Genomic DNA, 21,656 nt, shown 5'->3' with positions numbered 1-21,656 from the left:
CCCCTGTGCTCTTCTGGGCCTCCCTTCCTGTGTGCACCATGCTCTGCCTGGCTCCTTTCCTCAGGTTTGTAAGGCGTCAAAGCACCTTTATGCAGGGTCTTATTCTTAGTGGACATAGCACTAGGCAGCATCCACAAGTGTAACGGCTCGATAATAGTTAAATAAGCAAAATAATTACGTGGCTAATTTTTCATCAATCTGACTGGGTTAAGGGGTTGGGGGAGACTGGAATAAATGTATTTGGGAGACAGAGAGACCCAAGGCCAATCACTGACATTATAAATGCAAAATATTCACAGCAGGAGTTTGACTTCCCCACATAGTAATTATGTGTCACATTGTGTACATACTCTATAGCTTATTTCTCAAAACATATTTGTGGGTACATTTTTGCCAATGCTACTTTCGCAAGACATGTTCCACACAAATGACCCAGAGCAGCCGAAGCAAAACCCACCAAGTCCTGTTTTATTCTTTCCTCTCTTTGTTAACATAGATAAGACTCAAGATAACTGAGCTAATACTTTTCCCTACCTCGAGTAGAATTCTTGCATAAATTCTTAAACTAGCCTACGAGTAATTTGCCTGCGTGTCTATGGAGTTAAAAGCCAGTGGAGCGGTTCTATTTTGTATGTGTGTGGTTACCGCTTTCTTGGCGCCCGGTAAGGATATTTTTGACTCTCTGCTGACATGAGCTATAGAGCCCAGTTGAGAAAACCCTCTGAGTGAAAACAAACAAAAACTCACCAGAACAAATTAGGGACAGGGAAGCTTGGAAGCAGTGAGAGTTGTGAAACCATCAGAACATGAGGATTTAGGGTGCTCCCTTAAAGTTCTTTAGAATTTCTGAGCACACTTCTTGGGAAGTGTTTTGTTTTCGTAGAAAAGTGGTTCTGTGCCTGATAGCATGAAGAAGCACATGAAGACTGCAGGCTGTGAAAATACTTTCAGTAAAAGCTGATCTGGTAGCAAGAGTCTAAAAACTGCATTTTCACAGCTCTGTCGTCATGTGCAAACATTTCTTGTCCTTCTCTAGTTTGTGAAATTCAAAATGATATAAGGCAGTTGACACCTCTGTTTTCTCCAAGGGGAAGAAAGATTTTGCAGAGTTCTGGTATATATCAGTACATGATTTCTTCAGATCATCATTTCCGCTGGAATATACTGTTGTATCAAAGCTTACCTGATACTGACATATAACATTGTGCTGGTTTTAGGTGTGCAACATGATAATTTGATAGAAGTGTGTATGTGAAATGATTACCCCAATAGGTTTAGTTAACATCCATCACCACACACAGTTGTGATTTTTTTGTGTATGAAGAAAATTGTACTTTCTTATCAACTTTCAAATACACAATACCATATCGTTAACTACTGTCACTATGCTGTACATTGCATGCCCAGATTTAAATTTTAACAAGTAACCGTAGTGTAGAAACATAGTGAAGCCCACCCAATTCTAATTCCATCAGTAATTTTTATCTGAAAGAACAAGCAGGATACATTGTAGTATATCAGGTAACCTGGATTTAGGATATGAAGTAGGACTTAGACAAGATTACAAAGATTTTGAAATTATAGATGGAAACAGTCAGATATGGGAAAGAACACAGGTCTCATCTTTCTGGATTAGCTGTGTTTTGATGCATGTGAAGTGAAACTAACTTAGAGGGAAAGGGAAAAGGAGAATTTTAGCAATCAGGTTACATGAAGAGCAGGTTTCAGCAGATCTGAGTAGTCCCAGGCTGGGCCGGGCTGAGCCATAGGGTCCTTAGATAATCAAGTGTGGTTTTACTGGTGTAGCCGTTACCCCAGAGGGGACCTGCTAGAACAAGCCCATTTCTGCTGTTGTACAGTGTGACCTTTGTTGCTTTAATTTTCCCTTCCCTCCTTGAGAAGGTAAGAGCTACAGCTTAATAGGAAAGGGCACATGCTTTGTGGTCAGCCATGCCTGGATTTGGGTCCCGCCCTGACACTTACCAGCCAGCCGTGTGATTTGTGTGAGTTTCGTAGCCTTTATGCCTCCAATTTCTGCTTCATGAAATGGGCCTGGTGATGCTCAATTCACAGACTGGCATGTATTCGATTCCTACTAGCTAGTATCTCTTGCAGGGACATCAAGGCCATTTCTTGTTAACCAAAGTGAGCCAACTGGCATCGTAGGTCGAAAATCTCTCAGCAACTGGTTAGCACTAATTATAAGCTGTCTTAAAATTAGTACTATCGGCATATAGTTAGGTAGTTACTCGCCACTAATTCTTCCACGCGTAAACATTTCATAATTGTGGTCTGTTTACAGCAGAGTTTGAAAAACAAAAAGGACTTCAGATTTTATAAAGGAGCTGGAGATTGTTTTCTTTATTTCAGAAAAGAAGGCTATCTGAGTAGTGTTCTAAGAAAACCACAAGCATTGTTTTGAAAGTACCTTACATGCACAGAATAGTGAAAGCGGAAAAGCACAGGGAAAAAGTACGCCATTATTGTTAAATACATTAAAATCATACTAAAAGCCAAACTCCAAGTTTTGTGATGGACTTGCCACTGAGTGACTGCCAGGATTTGTCTTCCTATTTGGCCCACAGAGATCCCAGCACCTACGATTTCAGTAGTGTGGTGCATGGAGGATTTATTCTCTCACTTAAAAGAGATTTTTGGTTCTTAAACCAACGTAATAACAGATCCAATATTTTGTAATCTGAAGTAACTCAATGGAAATTTGGGATGAACATAAAACTAGAGGTCCCCATCTTCCCTGGCTCTTTCCCTCAGGCTATAAACATACTAAATCCTTCGGAACCTAAAGTAACTTGATTATGACCTGGCTTCCATCCCCCCAGGCTGTGACTGCTCTCCCTCTCTCCTCCGCAGCTGAAAGGATTTGGTCCACCCAACTGTATCTGTCTCCTCCACTCCCGTTCACTGCTCAACCTTCCACGTTTCCCGCCACCCTCTTGAAATTGCTCTCTGCTGTAGGCTTAAGAGAAAAAAGCTCCCAGAGCCCCTGTAGGGGCGCCACGTTCTCCTGGGTTGGTATTCCAGGAGCAGCCCTCTGCAAGCCCAGTCAGTGGTCATACCATCACCAACCCCTGCCCTCTGAGGGAGGAAGCAGCGTGAGGTGGGCTGAGCTATAGGATGGGAGCAGGCATTCTCAGAAAGACAAAGGACACACGCCTGGGAGCGGGTCACACAGCATGCTCCAAAGGAGACATGGGTCATTTGTCATCAAAGCCTGTGTTCATTTTCTAAGAATTCATTTGTATTTTGGATGCCCTAAATCTTGAATTGTCTGAGTTCCTTAAAGTTACAATGATCATATTCATCCAATTTCAACGAATAGATAAATGTGTTTGCTTTATAATGGTGCTTGGGTTTTCATTTGAAAAACTTACAGGAAGAGCCTGTCTGTCTTTGGTCGACTTCCTAATTACACTAATTTTATGTGATTGATATATTAGGCTCTGGGGGAAGGGAAAACAGGGGCAGGGAGGCCACAATACAATCCCTTATTCTCAGCTCCAGACAGCACAGGAAATCCTCAATTAAATTGTACCACTTCCCTCAGCACTCAATAAAGCACACACATTATATTTAATATCTTTAAATTCATTTGTAGTAACAATTTTATGTGAAATGGGTGAAGTGAATTCATTCCTTCTAGACCTTCTTTTTATTATTATTATAAATTAATGCATGATTCTTGTGAAAAATCAAAATTTGAGAAGAATAAATCACGAAAAATGAAAATTTCCTTCTGTCTTCCTTAGGTTTTTCTTAGAAAACATCCTGAAACAGTTTCTCTCAGTTCAGGGAGGTAGATAAGAGGACACCTCCTCAAGCACAGCCAGGAAACTATGCATTTAATACTGGACTGGGACGTAGTCTGGACAGAATTGAGGGTGATATAAGATTCCCCAGACCCAGGGAGGACACAGATGCAGCAGTCTAGCATCTCAGACAAGGGAAAGAATCTGGCCATGGCTATGCCATAGAATTTTTCTCTTGTGATGCAAGGTCTGACTGAGAACAATGTTTGCCTTGTGCGTGCCCTGTCAGGAAGGGTTGGCTGGACCCTGACAATTAGTAGCTTGGCACGTAGCCTTCTGAGTTGGTGGCCCAATAAGGATCTGGAATGGATTTTCTTCCCACCTCTGCTCCCCAGCCTGGCCTGGGCCACCACCCAGGTGAATGTCAGCTGAGCAAGAGCTGTTTGCTTTGGGAAGAGCTTCCACCATCCATTGTCCGGGGCTGAGCAGCACACAACCTAGAGGCCTGGAAGGGTCAGTTTTGGGGGATAACTTTACTTTGTGGTGAGCATCAGAGAAGTGCCAACCCCACCTCCAAGACCTGCTCAATCTACTGAGAAAGGATGGACCAACCCTATCTTGTTCCACTGTTCTCAACCCTAACCTGTATCTAGGGGGTGCTTCCCCTAGAACTGTGTCTGTGACCCTCTGTGCTCCTGGGTGGCCCACTGACATGAAGAGTGAAGCCTCTGGGCCCTGTCATCAACTGGTTTGCAGGCTTAGCTGCCAAACAGTGTTAAGCCTGTTCCCATCCTGGTAGAGAAAGGAGAGCTTTAGGTTAGACTCAGGGCAAGAGAGAACCAAGAAGGCAGAGATTCCGGGCAAAGCTCTTTCCTGAAGTGCTATTTATTTAAATGAGTATTTAATCTCTCAGAATGGCAGACTGAATTGTGGAAGGGTAGAATCCCTGACAAATATACCCCTTCATACATCATCAGAATATTCTTGGAGACTCTGTTCTAAGAAATCACCCTGATTCTGTGAATTTCCAAATTCCCATAGCTACTCTGTGGTAGAAATGGAGCAAATGGCTAACAGGACCTGATTTCTCAAAATGTTGTCATCCTGGTGGTCTCTGATTGGATTCTGGGTAAGAAGAAAGGAAGCTGGTAAACTTTAGCATCTGGGAACCTCTAGTGGTCAGACAATACTCTTAGATGTCCAGTAAACTCTTTAAAAACCTTCTCCAAAAAGTTACTCAATCTTAGTGACATTTCTAGCATCAGATTATTTGGTTACAAAATGAGCCTAATGATTATTATGCATATAAAGTCAGTATTTTAGCACTAAATCCAGTTTATCCTAATGAGAGAAAATTACTGTTAGTCTCAAGATGAATTATTTTTGACTTCTTTGAAAGATGTTCGAAGTTCCTTAATCATCTTGATACTTCCTCGTACACTCAGAATGTTGTGTTATCCGAATCATGGACATTGGGCCCCAGCTGCCCATCATAAAGGAGGAGACATTTATCCTCTTGTGCCCCTTGGCATTTCAAATGTACTTTGTACGTGGCGAGTGCTCAACACATAACTAATTAATTGGGAGGGGCCACTTAAGTGCCAAGAGTTTTAAAAAGTCTCACAACTTGATCTGCTAGTGATTTAATCTTTACACTTTTGTGTTTAGACAAGGAATAGAGGAAAAAGTGTGTTGTTTGAAAGTAGCACTCAAGTTTAAATCCTAGCTCCTACCCATGTGAATTTGGATAGGTTAGTATTCTCTCTGGGACCCTATCTGCTTATCTGTAAAAGGCAGATAATGGTATTTTCTGGCAGAGTCATTATGGGGATTGACTATAATCACATGTGAAAACACCAGCCCAGGACATGTTCTGAGTGTGTAGCAAATGCCATTCCTTTCTTTCCATCTCTACGTGGTCCAGTTGCCTCATCCTCTCAGTGTTAACAAAAGAGTTATAATAAACATTCGGGCAACAGGTTTTTCCCCTTAGGCTACAGAAGATGGATAAAATAAATGTATTTGTCTACTCATACATTCCTCATCCCATCCATTCAACCTTTTAACAAACACTCTCTGAGTCCCTAAATCTGCCAATCATGGTAGGAGGGAGTGGGGTTTACAAAGAAATGTAAGACATGATTCCTCCTTTAAGGAACTTATCAGTTCTCCTCAGTGAAATACAGTTGCTTTCCAACTGTGGAGAGAAAGGAGAATTAGACCAGAGTTGGGGGGAAAAGATAAAAAGAAAAAGAAAAATTGTTTTTGTTACAGTCTTAAAAGTTGGTTGGTATAAAAATGAAAAAAATTTAAATAATAATAGAGCTAATTATGCTGTATATATTGTGCCAGAGAAAATTGTGGCATTACCTTCCGTTTGTAAGAGTCAAAGCAAAGTTAAGTTAACCTTTGGTTTTGGAATGTACTCTGAAGTTTTTACAGATGTGAATAATATTTTGCTGTTTATCCCACTCTGTTTTCCTAGTGCTTCTTTGAATTGCTCTTGTCTGACTTGACAGGCATTTTCCTAGGATATAATTAGTTGATACCATCCAATTCATAAACTCTTCCTTTTCAAGAAATGTTCCCATCATTATGTTCCTTTATACTTACTGGGTGTGCTGATACTGAAGTCAGGATGTGCCCAGAGTGTTGGCTTCTGAAGTTCCCTTTACATATTTTTGCTGTCTTTTGAGAATATCTTTTCCGTGGCTTTAAATTTCAGATCAGGAACAAAGCCTGTATCTCTCACAGGTGTATCTGATAGTGACCTGCTGCTGAATAAGAAATAGGTGGACTTCTGGATTTGCCTGACTTGGGAGGGAAGGAGAAGAGGTACTCATTAGAGGTACTTGCTTCAAGATGCTGAAAAGATGGCACAGGCAAGAATGTTTCCCAGAACTCCTTTCTGCTCTCTCCACCATCGCTACAATGTGGGAGGGAGCTTAATTCTGACAGCTGTCTGCAGAGAGGAATTTTTAGCCATTCTCACCTGTAGTTATCTGTCACTTTTGGTAGCATGATTTCTGAATATGGAGGTGGGTTCTTTTTTAATGGGGAAAAACTCTTTATATCCCAAACTTAGCATGTATTTTTGTGAGAGGAAAGAAGCCTGATAATAACAGTATTATTGGTGTTGGACCCTGTTCTTAATCCTAGCACAATCCAAACCGATCCCTAAAGAACATTCATTCCTAGCAGGTTGCCCTTCCTTCCTGGAAAACCATGAGAATCCTGCCAGGAAGCCCCAACTGGCTGCACCCTGAGAGCCATGGGAGCTGAGGAGTGGAGTTTGCATCATGCTCCAGGTCACGGCTGCCAGCAGTCCCAGTGGTCTCTGCAGAGCACGTATCTCCTTGCCTTCTTCAGTGTTACTCTCTTGGGTACCCGTGCTCAGGCTCCTCGATGTCTTGCCCTGGGGTCTTTAGTGAGGACAGTCACACTGACTCCTCACCTCATGTTCTGAGATCTACTTTCCCTTCTTCAGTTCTGAATAAGCAAATAACCAAGATAATGTGTCAGAAATTACCTTCAGTGTGTCTGTTGCTCTTAAACAAGTTTAGACATTAAAATAGAACATACAAACCAACACACAAATCAGCAAAGGATTAGGTAAAAACAGTTACTCTCAAAAAAAATTTTTTAACCATCAAGGACCCTTTTCTTTGTGTTAATAGATACTACAATTTTGAAAGGTTTCATCTGTAAAGAAGACTGCCTACTACCTTAATTTTGATTTCCTCCTTAGGTTTCTCTTCACATCAATGAATATATACCCTTTTACTACAGTAATAGACATGTTTTCTGTTTTTATTATTTAAGGACAAAAGTAACAATCCAGCACAGCTTTAAGCATCACGGGATGGTAAACAGGGATTTGCTAAAGAAGTTAATAATATTCCAACCAAATATGAAGAACTTTCACAATTTTGTTGGGCTGTGATGACTTATCATTTCAATTTAGCTTTTTAAGGATGTGAAAACTGCTCTAGGATTCCCCCCACCTGCCCTTTGCAATTACTGTTCTTATTAAACCCCAGGTTTCTGCACTCCTTAAGTTGGAGATCCCTGGTTAGAATTTGTCAAAGTAGACTTGGGCTTTTACCTTCCCATTTCCTGTAGCAGCTTCAGTTGCCGTGGGTTGATGCTCACAGAATAGCCAAAAAGGTACAAACATGATGCCCTGTGATCCTAATGCAAGGGTTATCTGTTGCATTAAGTGTGGCAGGATCTTTGCCATTCATAGCCTGGGATGGAAAATGTAGGAGACAAAAAGGGTCAGGAAGGGAACGACCTAAACCAAAAGAATGCAAAATTCAGCTTCCCCCTTTTAGATTTTTTTCACTTGAAGTACCATTCACAGAAATTTGGTATCCATGGAGACGAGTGCAGTACATGCTAAGGTTACATATTCTCTGCAGATACAACAGGCTAGCTATCCAATCTGATGCTACATTTAGAAGCAGCAGAGGGAAAGCGTTTGAGAAAAGTATTGAATAATTAACTGAGTCCCTATCACATGCAGGGAAGCAGAATTTGCACAATGAAGGATACAAAATAAATGATGGGAAATATGGACCATTTGTTTCCATGTAGTACTCTCAGCTATCTTTAGCATTCAGGCTTTTCTTAAAGCCATTAGACTACCTAAGAAAATAAGAGAAAATGCTCCTGCCATAAATATACATTTCATCCCTGCTTTGGGAGACTACAAAATGTTGTCAAATATAACATGGAATTTTCCTGAGATTTATTTTATAATTGAATGATAAACAAGAAAGCAAGCAAGGATTGTCAGAAATTGAATAAGAAGTTCTTACCAGCCTTGCAGACTGGTGACCAGAAATAAGGCAAAACTGGGGAGACAGAGAAATAACTGAGAGAAGCGAGTGTTCTGCCGCGCGATGGTTTAATCAGGGTGAGAGAGCTGTCACAGCAAGAGGAAAAGGGTGCATTCAGAAGGAAAGAGGTAAGGAACAGTCTGGACACAAGAACCCATTCAAGGAAGTCCATGTAGTTTCTGCCCAGAAATGGGAAGTTCACGGAGACTGCTGTAGGAGTCAGGGGAGAAGCACCCCGTGGGATGATAGGCATTCACGGGGCTGCAGTTCTGCCTGAAGTCAAGGCTAAATCAGAGCGAGGCCAGCTAGAAAGATTCCATTAACAGTCAGTGGAAGTAGGTGAGAGAGTTCTAGCATAGCCTTGGAGAATAAGCCTAGGAATGAATTAAAAGCTTAACATTGTTCGAATTAGACTTGGGATTTATTTGGATCAATTTTATAGCTTGTTAAGAAACTGTACAGGCCCCTCCTGCTTAGCCATTGATCAGCCCACCTGTGTGATATGGGTTTATTCCTAGAATCTCTAGCAAACATGGATGGAGGTGGGAAAGTCATGCTGCATAGAAAATATGGGGATAGCTTGTGTCACGGCAGCAAGCAGGCATGGGAGAAAATGGGGAAGTATTGACCACTCTAGGGAAAAATGCATCCATGTTTTCAGTCTCTTGCTGAAACATGTCCCCAGCTATTCTTTGATCTGAGAAACAAGCGTTTTCTTATTGATGTATGTCCACCTCAGTAAGTAAGGTGGAAGTGCCATCCTAGGCGTTTAAAGTGCTGCATGCTTGCGTCTGTGTGGTCATATACCACACACTAGAGATAGTTGTCATGGCACAAAATTAATGTTACGTGTGATCTATTTAACGCAATTTGACTTAAACTTCTTTTTTTAATTTTACATAACACATTGATTATAAACAACATGGCAAATCCACACTGTACCTGGCATCTCTACTTGCCCCACTCTTCAGAATTTTCAGAGTCGCCACAGTGTGATTATAAATCTGAAGAGGAAAGTTGTCACACACCCCTGGGGTCTTTTACAGAGGGATTCTGTAGTGTATGTGGTGGAGACTTAGCCATATCTAGGTAGATCTGATCATGTAAAGGTTAGTCGTCATCTCGGTCATGAAGGTGCAAGATGCATACCCTTGTTCTGTTTCTTAAGTGGTTGAGTGTAAAGCCAGTTAGTGACACTGAGATAAGCGATCTGAGATGAATAAATTAGTTTCTCCTTTAGTACAAGGATCTATTTCTCAGAAAATACCTGGTTTGCTATCATTAGAAGTATCTGCTTCTCATTTTACTGTCTACACCCACAATATGCATATTCTACATGTATTGCCTGTGTTCTTCTGAGGTCCCCAAAATAAATGTCAAGGTGGAGTTTCCGGCTGCTAGCAACCCTCCTTAAGATGTAATTTCTTATAGCTTTATTCTAATGCTAGTTGGAATATTTGTTTCACTGCCTCTGCCCATCAAAATCTTTGTCCTCCTACAAAATGAAAGCCCCATGCCTTGGTCACTCAATAAAATATCCAATTTCTGTCCTTCGGGTTCACATAATGTGGACTCCCAGCACGGTTTAAACGCCAGTGGATTACTGGGTATGCTGTTGTAAGGACTTCCTGTCAGTCTCCTTGAATTATATCCTTTGACTTACACATAAATTCTTCACCCACTCTCACTTGTTCATCAATTCACTCGTCAAACAGTTAGATACTGATGCCTTACTAAACATCAGGTACTGTACTGGGTCCTGGAGACATAGCCAGTCAGACTTGATCCAATGACATCATAAAGCTTACAACCTAATGGTGGTAGATCACTGAATACATAAAAAAGATGTGTATGTACTTCCCTAAAATACAGATAAAGTGTTTTCCTAATGACTAGAAGACTCCTAAAAATAATACGTGAGTTGAAGTTTCCTTAAATGGAATTCAGGTTTTAAATGCCCTCATGAAGCTTGCTGTTTTAGGGAATCCCATACTGTTAATAATCAAAGTTTAATTTTTTAATTATGAATCTGAACCTTTGCGATGATAACTTTTCTTAATGTTGGTCACTTGTATAATAGCTCAAAAAATTCCAGCATTTAAAAAATACATAAAAAGTAAACTTTTATAAATGGCATCTCTATTTTTAATGCTCTCAGGGTGATTGTTTAAAGGAATCTGGATATAACAATGCAAAGTAAGAAACTAACCATTAACCTACTTTTAATAAGTTAGGATTCAAATTATAAGTTCTATATTGCAGGGAAAAAAACTTTTAGCAATATACAAAATGTAATCAATAAGAAAAACAAAATGTAAATTATGGAAAAATACGTGCCGATACAATGAAAAGAAACACGCAAGCAGTCCAGTACAGTTTTACCTTGTATCTGAGGAAGCAGCTTTCCCCAAAATCTTTTCCTTAGGACCTGTGTTCTTTCAAGTATTAGTTTGCTAGAGATCCCATAACAAAATACCATAGACCGGATAGCTTCAACAGCAGAAATGTATTTCCTCACAGTCTGGAGGCCAGAGGTTCAAAGCTAAGGTGTCAGCAGGGGTTGGTTTTATTTTGAGGCCTCTCTTTTTGGCTCCTAGATAGATGTCTTTTCCTTTTGTCCCCTCTGTACCTGTCAGTGTCCTAATCTCCTCTTCTAATAAGGACATCTGATCATATTGGATTACAGCCCCATCCTTATGACCTCATTTTAACTTAATCACCTTTTCTTTAAAGGCCCCAGCTCCAAGTAAAAATCACATTCTGAGGTACTGGGGTTAGGGCTTCAGCATGTGGTTTCTGGGGGGACACAATTCAGCCCATAACATGTCTCTAGGTTAGCAAATTCCATTTTAAAAGTAAATCACCACAGGAGTCATGACACCACCTGTTTGTTTTTTTTTTTTTTTCCTTCTCCTATAAGAACTTCAGTGTGGATTAGTTATCAGATAACTGCTATGTTCAGATCAGGCACTTTCTGAAAATTGGCTGATGATGTGAGAACAGCCCCCACCTTGGACAGCAGAGAGCAGAGGAATAGCAAATGGCCCCCAAAATGGATGGAAGATGAGTGGAAGAATGGGGCTAGAGAACGCTGCCGAGGGGCTGCCTGCAGGAAGGCATGCTCACAGGCAGCTGGAAGGAGGTGGGGAGGGCAGGGCTGCAGAAAAAGCCTCCTGACGCCTGCAGGCTGAGAAGGAGTCCAATTACACAGGAGGAAGTGTGTAACCAAAGCTAAATTGTGACTTGTGATTTACAAATTTGCCCCAGTGGGGAATGGTTAATGTTAAACATTAAATGGTAGAGTTTAGAAGTTCTTTGCTTCTTGCTTTCCAGTTGTTCTTTCTATTTGATGTTTTTACCATGGTTCTGAGCTGAATTAACACTTTAGAGGCACAATCTCCAAAAATAGTGTTGATTTGGGAAACAGTTTTGGTGAAGGAACAGTTGTGGTAGAAGGAGAAGAGAAAATGATTTTAAATGCATAGGAGGAAATCCAATAGTGGGGCCAATATTTCTCTCTCATCAAATTTTAATTCATTCTTAATGCATTTTGTTGCTGATGATAAAAGCCCCAGCTCATAATAGGCACTCAATAAATATCTGTAAATATTATTTACTTTATGTATACCTATAGCTTTCCTGTAAAGGAGTAAAAACTCCATTTTCAAAGGCACCAAGATGTGCTCTCACTGCACTGCTGTCCTGTCACCAGCAAGGTGGAGGATTCTGACTGGCAGAGAGAGCTATAAAGAAACAGGAAAGAGAAGCTGGTATAGACTATAGCATCAGTTGACAGAAATGGAAGGCTGATAGAGAGATTTGGAAGAGTGGTGTGTGCCAGAAGGGTTAGGTCCAGGATGAAGGTGAAGACTAGAGCCCTGACCTTGGGGGCTCTGTACCAGGAGAGGTGGGCTGAGAGAGAGAATGGTGAGCTGCCCTGGACCCCCTGAGGGTACTTGAGATCAAACCTGTCTTACCTTTCAAAAGTCTTAAAACTTCCGAATTTTGAAACCCTGGCTGTTTAACCTTTCTCAAAACACAATTTTGAGGGGTTCTATGACACAACATTCTTTCTTCCCCTTATAAATTGCTACTTTTTCTCCGTATTTTTATGGGCTTCTCTTCCTTAGCCTACACCTTAAATATTGGTGCTTCTTTTGCGTTTTTTCCCCAGACTCTTTTCTGGTTTGTAAATCAGATGGGTACATATTAATGTATAATATTATATATTAAATGTTTATGTATTATAATGCATATTATATAAGTTTTATATAAGTTGAAAATATCTTTAAATCTATCCCTTGTCTTTTAACTTTATTGTAATATCTTAGATCATAAGAGGACTTTAATTTTGGTATAAGATATTTTATCAACTTTCTTTGTGGACTTTGCTTTTTTGTCTTCTTAAAGAAGTTCTTCTCTACTTTGAGATCACATATATTCAATCATATATTTCCCCCAAATTTTATAGTTTTTATTTTTCATGTTTAAGTCTCTTATCTAGCAATAGTTTATATTTGTAAATGGATTTTGGAGTGATTTTTGTTTAACTTGTTTGAATATTGTATTTTGTCAATGGCTGGCCTTGTCCCATCGTCATTTACTAAGTGGTCCATTCTTTCTCCCCACAGTTAAAACACCATCTTTATCATATACAAAGTTTTGGTATGTATACACATTGATTCTCTTTAGACTTTATTCTGTTCCAGTGGTTTATTTTTCTATTTATTTACATCTACACCAATACCATAATGTTATAATTTCATAGCTACTTAATAACTATAAAAGATGTTCTACTCATTCCCTCTTAGCAAATTTAACATTTTTGGCTACGTTATACATCTTGAAACACAATTTTTCTTTGATTTGATAATGTTACATTCTCTTCTTTTTTTAATGTTGCCACTGTTCATATTTTTATAGGTTTTTCTTCCTTTGTCTACCCCTTATATATTGAGGTTCCTTTGGGTTTTACCCCAGACTCTCTTCTATTCTCCCACTAGGCATACTTCCTGAATGATCCCATCAGTTCATATGGCTTATTTCACTAGTGTGATGATAATGAAGCTTCTAGCCTAGGTTCTTTGCTGAGTTTTATAACAATATATCCATCTCCTCTTTGATGTTAAGTTCAAAACTGAATTTATCATCTTTCGTGCCAGATCTAACTCAACAAGTGGCACCCATTTGTCATGCTTGAAACTTGAGTGCCATCCTTGACTGTGTTATTCCTTATTCTCATCCCACAGTAAATCTCTCATCTTTTACCATCAATCCATCACCAAATTGCATTGATGACATTTCCTAACCAGCTGTTAAATCTGTTCATATCTCTCCTTCCACATTACTGCCAACCTGTTCCAAGCCACTGTTCTTTCTCTTCTGGCCTTCCTATTTCTTGACTTCCTTCTTCTGGTCTCCACACAACTGTCAAACTAATTTCAAAATATAGATTTGATCAGGTTCTTTGCTGTTTAGAACCCTTCAGTGTATCCCCATTTCTCTTAGAACAACATCCGAATTTCTTATTATGATTAAAAGGCTCTATATTGTCTCCACTTCTTATCTTTTTGGCCAAACTGAGCTTGTGTTGGTCCCCAGAGTGAACTATGCTCAACTTCACCTGTCTTCTTTGTGTTAGCATCTCAGCATGCAGTATTTTTGCATCTCCCTGCTACCCTTCTTTTTTATTGGTGTCTCTCCTACTCATCTCATGTATCCATCCTTTTTACCAGAGTACCTTTTACTTACCCTTTAGATCTCATCTCAGATGTCTCTTTCCTCAGGGAGAAGCATTTGTTGAGTTAAAAATCTAGTGTTGATTTCTCTCCTATATACTCCCAAATCACCCTGAACTTCCCCTATCACATGACTCATTCTACCATATTGTAATACCGGTTTAATTATCTATATCCAACACTAGACCATTTTGCTAATACACTAGTGCTTTTTTAAGTCCCTATTCACAAACCTGTAATAATTCCCCATCCCCTAATAAGTAAATGTCAGATTTCAGATTTCACTTTCTATAATTATTCACTAATTTACCATGTTGGGTTTACAATATATTGTTCCTTTCCCATACCCTATATTCCCATTATACCTCACCTACAAGTCAATCCCTCAACATAATATATGTCTTCTTGGTTCAGGACAAATGAAATCTCCAACATTATGCAAAGTATTCCCAAATTCTTCCATGTGAAAGTAATCTGTCTCCTCTTTCTCTGAATTTTCATTGTATCTTTTCTATGTTTAGAGCCCCTGCTGCATCTTTGCTCCAATCGCTATTGTATTACTATTATAAAATATGTGTCTTACTTTTGAAGCCAACTGTATGTTTTAAAGCTAGAGATCACATCCTGTTGATCTCTGTCAACCCCAATAGCACAATAGTATGCTGAACATACACCACTGGATTCTACCAATAATATATACTTAGTATTTCTTGAATAAATTTAACATCTGTAAGGTCACTGAGACATTTATCTTCCTAGAGATGCAGCAAGAGAAGAATCATATTTTCTAGTCCATTAATAGAGAAAATAGAGAGTTGAACTTTTGTAAAGGAGAGAAAATAACTGAGTGGTCATGTCTATGAGTCATGGGCTATTTAAGAAGGGGATCTGGGAAGAAAATAAGAGGCTGAAATAAGGTGGCTCCTTTAAGATTATTTTTATAACTAATAAATTGCAGAAAATGTGGTCACATGAAATGTCATGTTTCAGAGAACACTCCAAAGTATGTACTAAATAATGTTGCCTCAGAAAACCAGTTAGTATTTTAAACACAGTAGTCTCAGCTTGATAACTACTGTGTTTGGTAGAAATGTTTAGATAGATACAGAACTATCCTTAATGTTTCCTCGAGCTGCAAGTGGTGAAGTATTTATATCAGGGAGAGGAGAGTTGACAGTCACCTCTTGGTAACATTGACACTGTATGTTGAATTTGGTAGGACTCTTCCTGTCATAAGTAGCAGAGAGCCAACTTATATGGCTGCAGGCAAAAAAAAAAGGAGAATTCATTTACTCACATAATTGACTCGATTAGTCCACTCAGGTTGTATAACAAAATATCATAGTCTGGGCATTTAGCAACAGAAATTTATTTCCTCACACTTCTGGAAACTAGAAGCCCAAGATCAAAGTACCAATAGAGTTAATGGCTGGTGAAAGCTCTCTTCCTGGCTTATAAATGGCTTCCTTTTGGCTATACTTCACATGATAGAGCTCTGGTGTCTCTTCCTTTTCTTATAAGGGCACCAGACCTATTGGACTAGGGTCCCATCTTTATGACCTCATTTAACCTTAATTACTCCCTGATAGGTCCTAACTCCAAATGCAGTCACATTCTAAGTTAGGGCTTAAACATATGTTTTTTGAGGGGTGAGAGAGGGGGGACACAATTCAGTTCATAGCACTGACTGTTGGAACTTAACTTCTGAGAGACCACTATCTTGGTTGTGTGTCTACCTCTGTGGCTACTCCTTTTTGGTCTCCTTTGCTGAATCATCCTCAATTTCCCAATATCTAAACATTGGAAAATCCCAGAGTTTAGACCTTGAGTTTGTTCTCATTTCCTAAGTGAATTCACACTCACCTGCTCACCCATTGCTTTTAATTCCATTTCATCTACACTTGGTTTTCCAGAATTATATCTAAACTGCCCATGTGACAGTTCTATTTAGATATCTCATGGATACTGTAAAGGTAACATGCTGTCTGGTATCATTTTAAGTCGTGATAACTGAACTCAAATATGCCCTTAGTGCTCTTTACCGTTTTATTACACTTCTCTGATAATTCCTGCTCTTTACTCTCCTGCATAACTATTTCACATACTCTCTCCTCAAACCTCCACCACTTCTCCTATCCTCTCTCTTAGTCAATACTCCTAATTCCGATTCCACTGAGAAATTAGAAGTCACAGAGAACTTTCACAACCTTGCAGCACCACCACAACCCACCTAGCACTACCTCTATCATTTACTCTGCCTTCTATTCTGTTTCTGTGGATGAATCATCCATATTGCTTTCTAAAGCCAATCACTCTTAATTAGCATTCCATCACTGCTGTAACAAATTAACACAAACTTTATTAGTTCATGGATCTGTAGGTGGGCCTGGCTAGGTACTCTGCTCAGAGTCTCACAAAGCTGAAAACAGGGTGTCAGCTGGGCTGTGTTCCTTTCTCCAGGCTCTGGGGAAAAATCCATTTCCAGGTTCATTCAGGGTGTCAGAAGCCTCCAGTTTCTTGTAATGGTAGGACTAAGGTAACTGGTTCTTTGCTGGCTGACAGCAGGGGGTAGCTCTCAGCTTCTAGAGCCCTTTCTCTGGCCCTTGCATCTGGGTCCTACATCTCAGAGCCAGTAGCAGTGTGCACTTCTGATACTTGGAATTTCTCTAGCTTCTTATTCTGCTGCATCTCTCTTTTGCTTCTAGCCAGAGAAAGTTCTCTGCTTTTAAGGATTCATGTGACTAAATCGAGCACACTCACTGTCCAGGACAATCTCCTTCTTTTAAGAATCTTATATCTTCAGAGTCCCTTTTGCATTGTAATATATTCAACAGATTCTAGGGATTAGAGTGTGGACGCTTTGGGGGGCCGTCTGCCTATCACACACTCCATTTGTGCTCCAGCAATTTTTCCCTTTCTCCTCTGCAACATTAATTATTCCTCTCAACTGGATCTTTTCTAACAGCATACAAAATGTTGATGTTTCTCCCATATTAAAAATGCTTCCTTGATTCTACTCTCCCCTCCGATTACTGCCCCATTTCTCTTCTCTCTTTGAAGAAAAACACCTTGAAAGAATTGCCTATACTGTTTGTCCCCAATTGTCCTTCCATTCTCTCTTGATCTTTCACCCTTCCTGTACCAACCTGATTTTGTCAAGAGCACAGTTGGTTACACATTTTAAATTCAAGGATCAATTTTCAGTCTTCATCTAATTTTCATTTTATGAAGCTAATCATTGAAAATTTCTTTTAGCTTCCAAGATATCACCCTCTTGGTTTTTCTTACCTCTTGAAGGCTCTTTCTTAGTACAGGAATATGAGGGAGACACATCATATTCCTGATGGCTTAACCTTGGACTGTCTAAGGCTTTTCCATCTATATACTCATTTCCTTGGTAATCACACCCAGTCTCAGAGCTTCAAATACCATGAATGTACAATGACATCCAAATTTACATCTATAACCTAAAACTGTCCCCTGGACTCTGGGCTTGTATATCCAATTACCTATTCAACATCTCCACGTATATATCTTACAGGCAAAGGTAACACATTCACTGTCAAACTCTTCATCTTCCCTACTAATGCTGTTCTTCCCACTGTCTCTCGGTCAATGCCAGCTCCATTCTTTCATTTAATGGAACCCAACATTTTGAAGATGTGATTGACTCCTCTCACTAATCTCCTTCCCTTATACATCCAGTCCATTTAAAAAGTCCTGTTGTCTCTAACACCAAAATATAATCAGAAGCCACCTCCACCAAAGCCATCCTAGTGAACGCCACCATGATGTCAGACTTGTTTTACTGCAGTCTAACCTCTATTTGTTCCCCTTCTTCCAGTCTGACCTCCACACAGCTGCCACAGTGAGGCTGTGAAAATGTGAGTTGGATCACCTCACTCCTCGACTTAAAACTTTACTTCTTCCAGCGTAAAAGCCAAAGTCTTTACAACGACCAGGCCAGCCCTCCATGACCTGCCCCCTCTAGACCCGCTGCCATCTCCTACTCCTCACCTGCCACTTTCCCACCTCCGAGCCTTCACACCTGTGTTCTCTCTGCCTGTGATGCTCTTTCCCTCCTTCTTTCCTCATCAATTTCAAGTCTTAATGAAATATCACCCTTGAAGTGAGACTTTCCCTGGATGTTCAATTTAAAATTGCAAGTCCCTTTCTGACTACTGATCCTTTGCTGTCTTATTTTTTCCTCCACAATATTATCAGTATTAAATATCCTATATATTTTTTTCATTTATTGTTATGGTCTGTCTTCCCTCAGAAGAATCTCAGTTTCGTGAGGGCAAGGGCTTTGGGGTTTATTTGTTTGTTTGTTTGTTTCTGCCGCCTTTTCTCCAGCACTTAGAACAGTGCCTGGTACAGAGTAGACAATAAATATTTGTTGCTGTTGAAGGAAGGTCCAGAACCAGTCTTTATTTCACCTCAAAATCAGGGTCTTCTCCCCGTCTTCCCCGTATCAGTAAGTGGCAGCTGTGTTCCAGTTTGTTCAAGCCAGGATCCTGGGAATTATCCTTGATTCCTCTCTTTCTCTCACACCCCACATCTTGAAATCCTGCCTATGCAGACACACACACACACCCTCCAGAATCTGGCCCTCTCACCTTCTCCACTGCTTTCATCCAAAGTCCAGCCATTACAGAAATAGCCTCTCACTATTGGTCTCCCTGCCTCTACCCTCGCTCACCTATGGTCTATTTTCCCCACAGAAGAAGAGGAAATTCCCTAAGAGTTTAGCTCAGATCCTAGGCATTCCTTAGTTCAAAGCCCTCTGATAGGTTTCCCATCTGAGAATAAATTCTAGTCCTTTACCTGGCCTGTAAGATACTTCCTGATCTTGTCCCAGACATTATTATCTTCCTGAACCCATTTCTTCCCTTTGCTCATTGTCTTCCAGCCACCCTATTTTCCTTTTAGTTTCTTGAAAATACCAAGCATTCACTTGTCTCAGGTCTTTACATGGCTTCCTCTGCATGGAGCACAGAGACACAGATGACCAGCTTCTTCCCTTCATCCGGGCCTCTGCTCAAAGTAGCTTTATCAGTGTGCTTCCTTGATCATCGTACCTAAAATGGCATTCACATGCGCACACACAGTCTCTGTGACCTTACTTTCCTTTACTTCAAAGCCCTTGTTACCAACTAACATTACACATTTACTTATTTGTATTGCCTGTCTTCCCCCTTCCTCAAAATATGAACTACGTGACAGCAGACACCATCTGTTTTGTTCACTGCTGTATCCTCAATATCAAAGATGAGCCCCAGCATCTGCAGGCTTGCTTAACCCTGGCACATAGAATCTGAGAGAGATATATAAACACTTTCTTCCCCAAAGAATCAGTATTCCTATTTGAAAAAGGACCCTGGCCTTTCTTGAGTGTTGTGCTTACCCCCTAACACATTTGCTGTGTCTAAAGCAATGGAGAAATCCGATTGGGCATTCTGGGTCACATGCCTCCTTATAGTTCTGTTGGGGGGCTGTGGGGAGGTATTTGTGAGGAATGCTGTGCAATCTATAGATAGAGAAAGGAAAGTTTCCAAAAGGAAAAAAGAGGCTCTGTTAGCAGAATGGGGTAGGGGGTGGGGGAAAAGGGAGGGGATATGGGGGTGGCAGAAACAACAGATGGTCACCACCGAGATTTTCCAGAGTGGGAAGAGAAACACAGGGATGAGCTGGGGGCTTCTACCTGGTAGAAGAAGTGTCCCTAAATAACTGTACCTCCACACACTTTGGGAGAGGATATACTGAAGCCCCGGGCATGCCAGTGTGGCATCCCTGTGCCCCGCTCCTTGAATGACTCCCTGTGGGGAGCTGCGGGAGGGATCTCTGGAGTATGAATACTCCTGAGGCTTCACCACATACGCTGGAGGAAAGAGAGAAAAGCAGGGATCAGCCGCGTAAACATGATTTCTATTTTTCACTGCCCACAATATTATTCACCAGCTCATTTGTGCAATTCTGCATCCATGGCTATCAAGATGAACAACTCATCTGGAGGTAAAGGTAAATGAATTAGTTCAAAAATAAGCAACAGCTAGGAAGTGAGCACATGTACTTACACTCACACTTGGGGGAAAAAATAAATCTTGCTGCTCTCATTTAGCTCATTTCTTATCTATTTTGTTTTTGATATACCTCACTGCAAGGTATTTTAAATGGTTCAGATTGATTTCCGAAAATAGAACATGTTTTTTGGGTTCTCTGGAGAGCGGGGTGCCCCAGCTGACCACAGGCACACACACATTCTTCCCATAGCACAGCACTTTAAAATTAATAGCACATGCAGAGGAAAAACTAAACCCTTTGACGTCACTCTCAAAATGAGGAAACATAAACAGAAAAGGCTCCACTCCAGTAAGCTGCCAGAGTTGAAGCCGATTGGTCTCTGCTTTTCCTTGCCTGTGGCAACTGACAGCACCTCCCAGCCTAGCAGGCCGGCTGCCTGCTCCCCCAGCCAGTCGGTGGGTCTGGGCACTGCAGCGGCTGGGCTCCGGTCCCAGGGCTTGCCTGGGAGAAGCGTGGTGTACTCACCCCGAGAGAATCTCTGCTGCCCTCCTACTTTCCCGGGCTCTCTGTGGACTTTCGGGCTTCCTCCTTTCCTTTTTTTTTTTATTTTTTAATTTTTTAATTTTTAATTTTTAACTTAATTATATTCCTAATCCTGGATGAAGTTGCTGGATTCTGCAGCACAAGTCTTCATGAACAAGCAGCACCGCTCAGAGATTTCACGGCATTCAAAGGTCACAGAACTGCCACTATGGTTAAATGTCTTGTTTAATGGTTGAGGTAGGTACAACGAATTTCAACGGCAACTCATTTTTTTTTTTCTTGAGAGAATCAGAATCACAGAGAGTTGGCAGGAGTTTTATTTGAAATGAACATATACGTATATATTTTTTGGTCTGTGATTGTTACTACAGCAACCAGCTTTTGAATTTCCTTCCTTTTTCTAAGCGAACTGACTAAACATTATCTCTTACCCTGAAGTTAACTGTTTCATTCCAAGCAGCCTAATGAGACACTCTGGCTTTTTCTCTGTGCTTTGAGCCTCTCCTGAGGAGGGTGGCTTTTCGTTCTTTCTTTTCTTAATGAATGCAATATTTCTTCTCCACTGTAAATCTTAGGGTTGAGTCACTTTTTCTTTTTGGTGGGACAGGACAGGAAAATATTGGTTAAAAAATTGGTGAGGGTTGTGGAACAGGGAAAAAGAAAATCCATTTTTCTCTTGAGTTTGTCATGTTGGTTGATAGATGAAGAAATTAGTATGAAGAGAGGAAGAAGCTGGTATTGAG

At 40.4% G+C, this 21,656-nt stretch overlaps 1 protein-coding gene and 1 long non-coding RNA gene across 3 annotated transcripts in view; one reads left to right on the top strand and one right to left on the bottom strand.

Moving 5' to 3' along the window:
- Positions 1–484: 484 nt before the first annotated feature.
- LOC141578344 (uncharacterized) lies at positions 485–21,046 on the bottom strand. The gene is made up of 3 exons (XR_012508577.1): positions 20,896–21,046; positions 7,873–8,014; positions 485–7,256 (listed from the first exon to the last, which is right to left on the bottom strand). It is a non-coding gene; the product is annotated as an uncharacterized LOC141578344 (long non-coding RNA).
- PDE7B (phosphodiesterase 7B) overlaps positions 21,011–21,656 on the top strand; it is a 290,370-nt gene continuing 289,724 nt past the window's right edge. Inside the window, exon 1 of one of the 2 annotated variants that reach the window (XM_045524587.2) lies at positions 21,011–21,150. In XM_045524587.2, the coding sequence (XP_045380543.2) occupies positions 21,130–21,150 (21 nt within the window). In that variant the 5' untranslated portion in view covers positions 21,011–21,129. The remainder of the gene's footprint in view (positions 21,151–21,656) is intronic. The other variant, XM_045524588.2, reaches the window with a different exon arrangement.

Source organism: Camelus bactrianus, chromosome 8 (genome assembly GCF_048773025.1).
Source record: "Camelus bactrianus isolate YW-2024 breed Bactrian camel chromosome 8, ASM4877302v1, whole genome shotgun sequence".
Taxonomy (NCBI): domain Eukaryota; kingdom Metazoa; phylum Chordata; class Mammalia; order Artiodactyla; family Camelidae; genus Camelus; species Camelus bactrianus.
The sequence above is the reverse complement of the archived record's forward strand: the minus strand, read 5'-3'. Positions and strand labels throughout refer to the sequence as shown.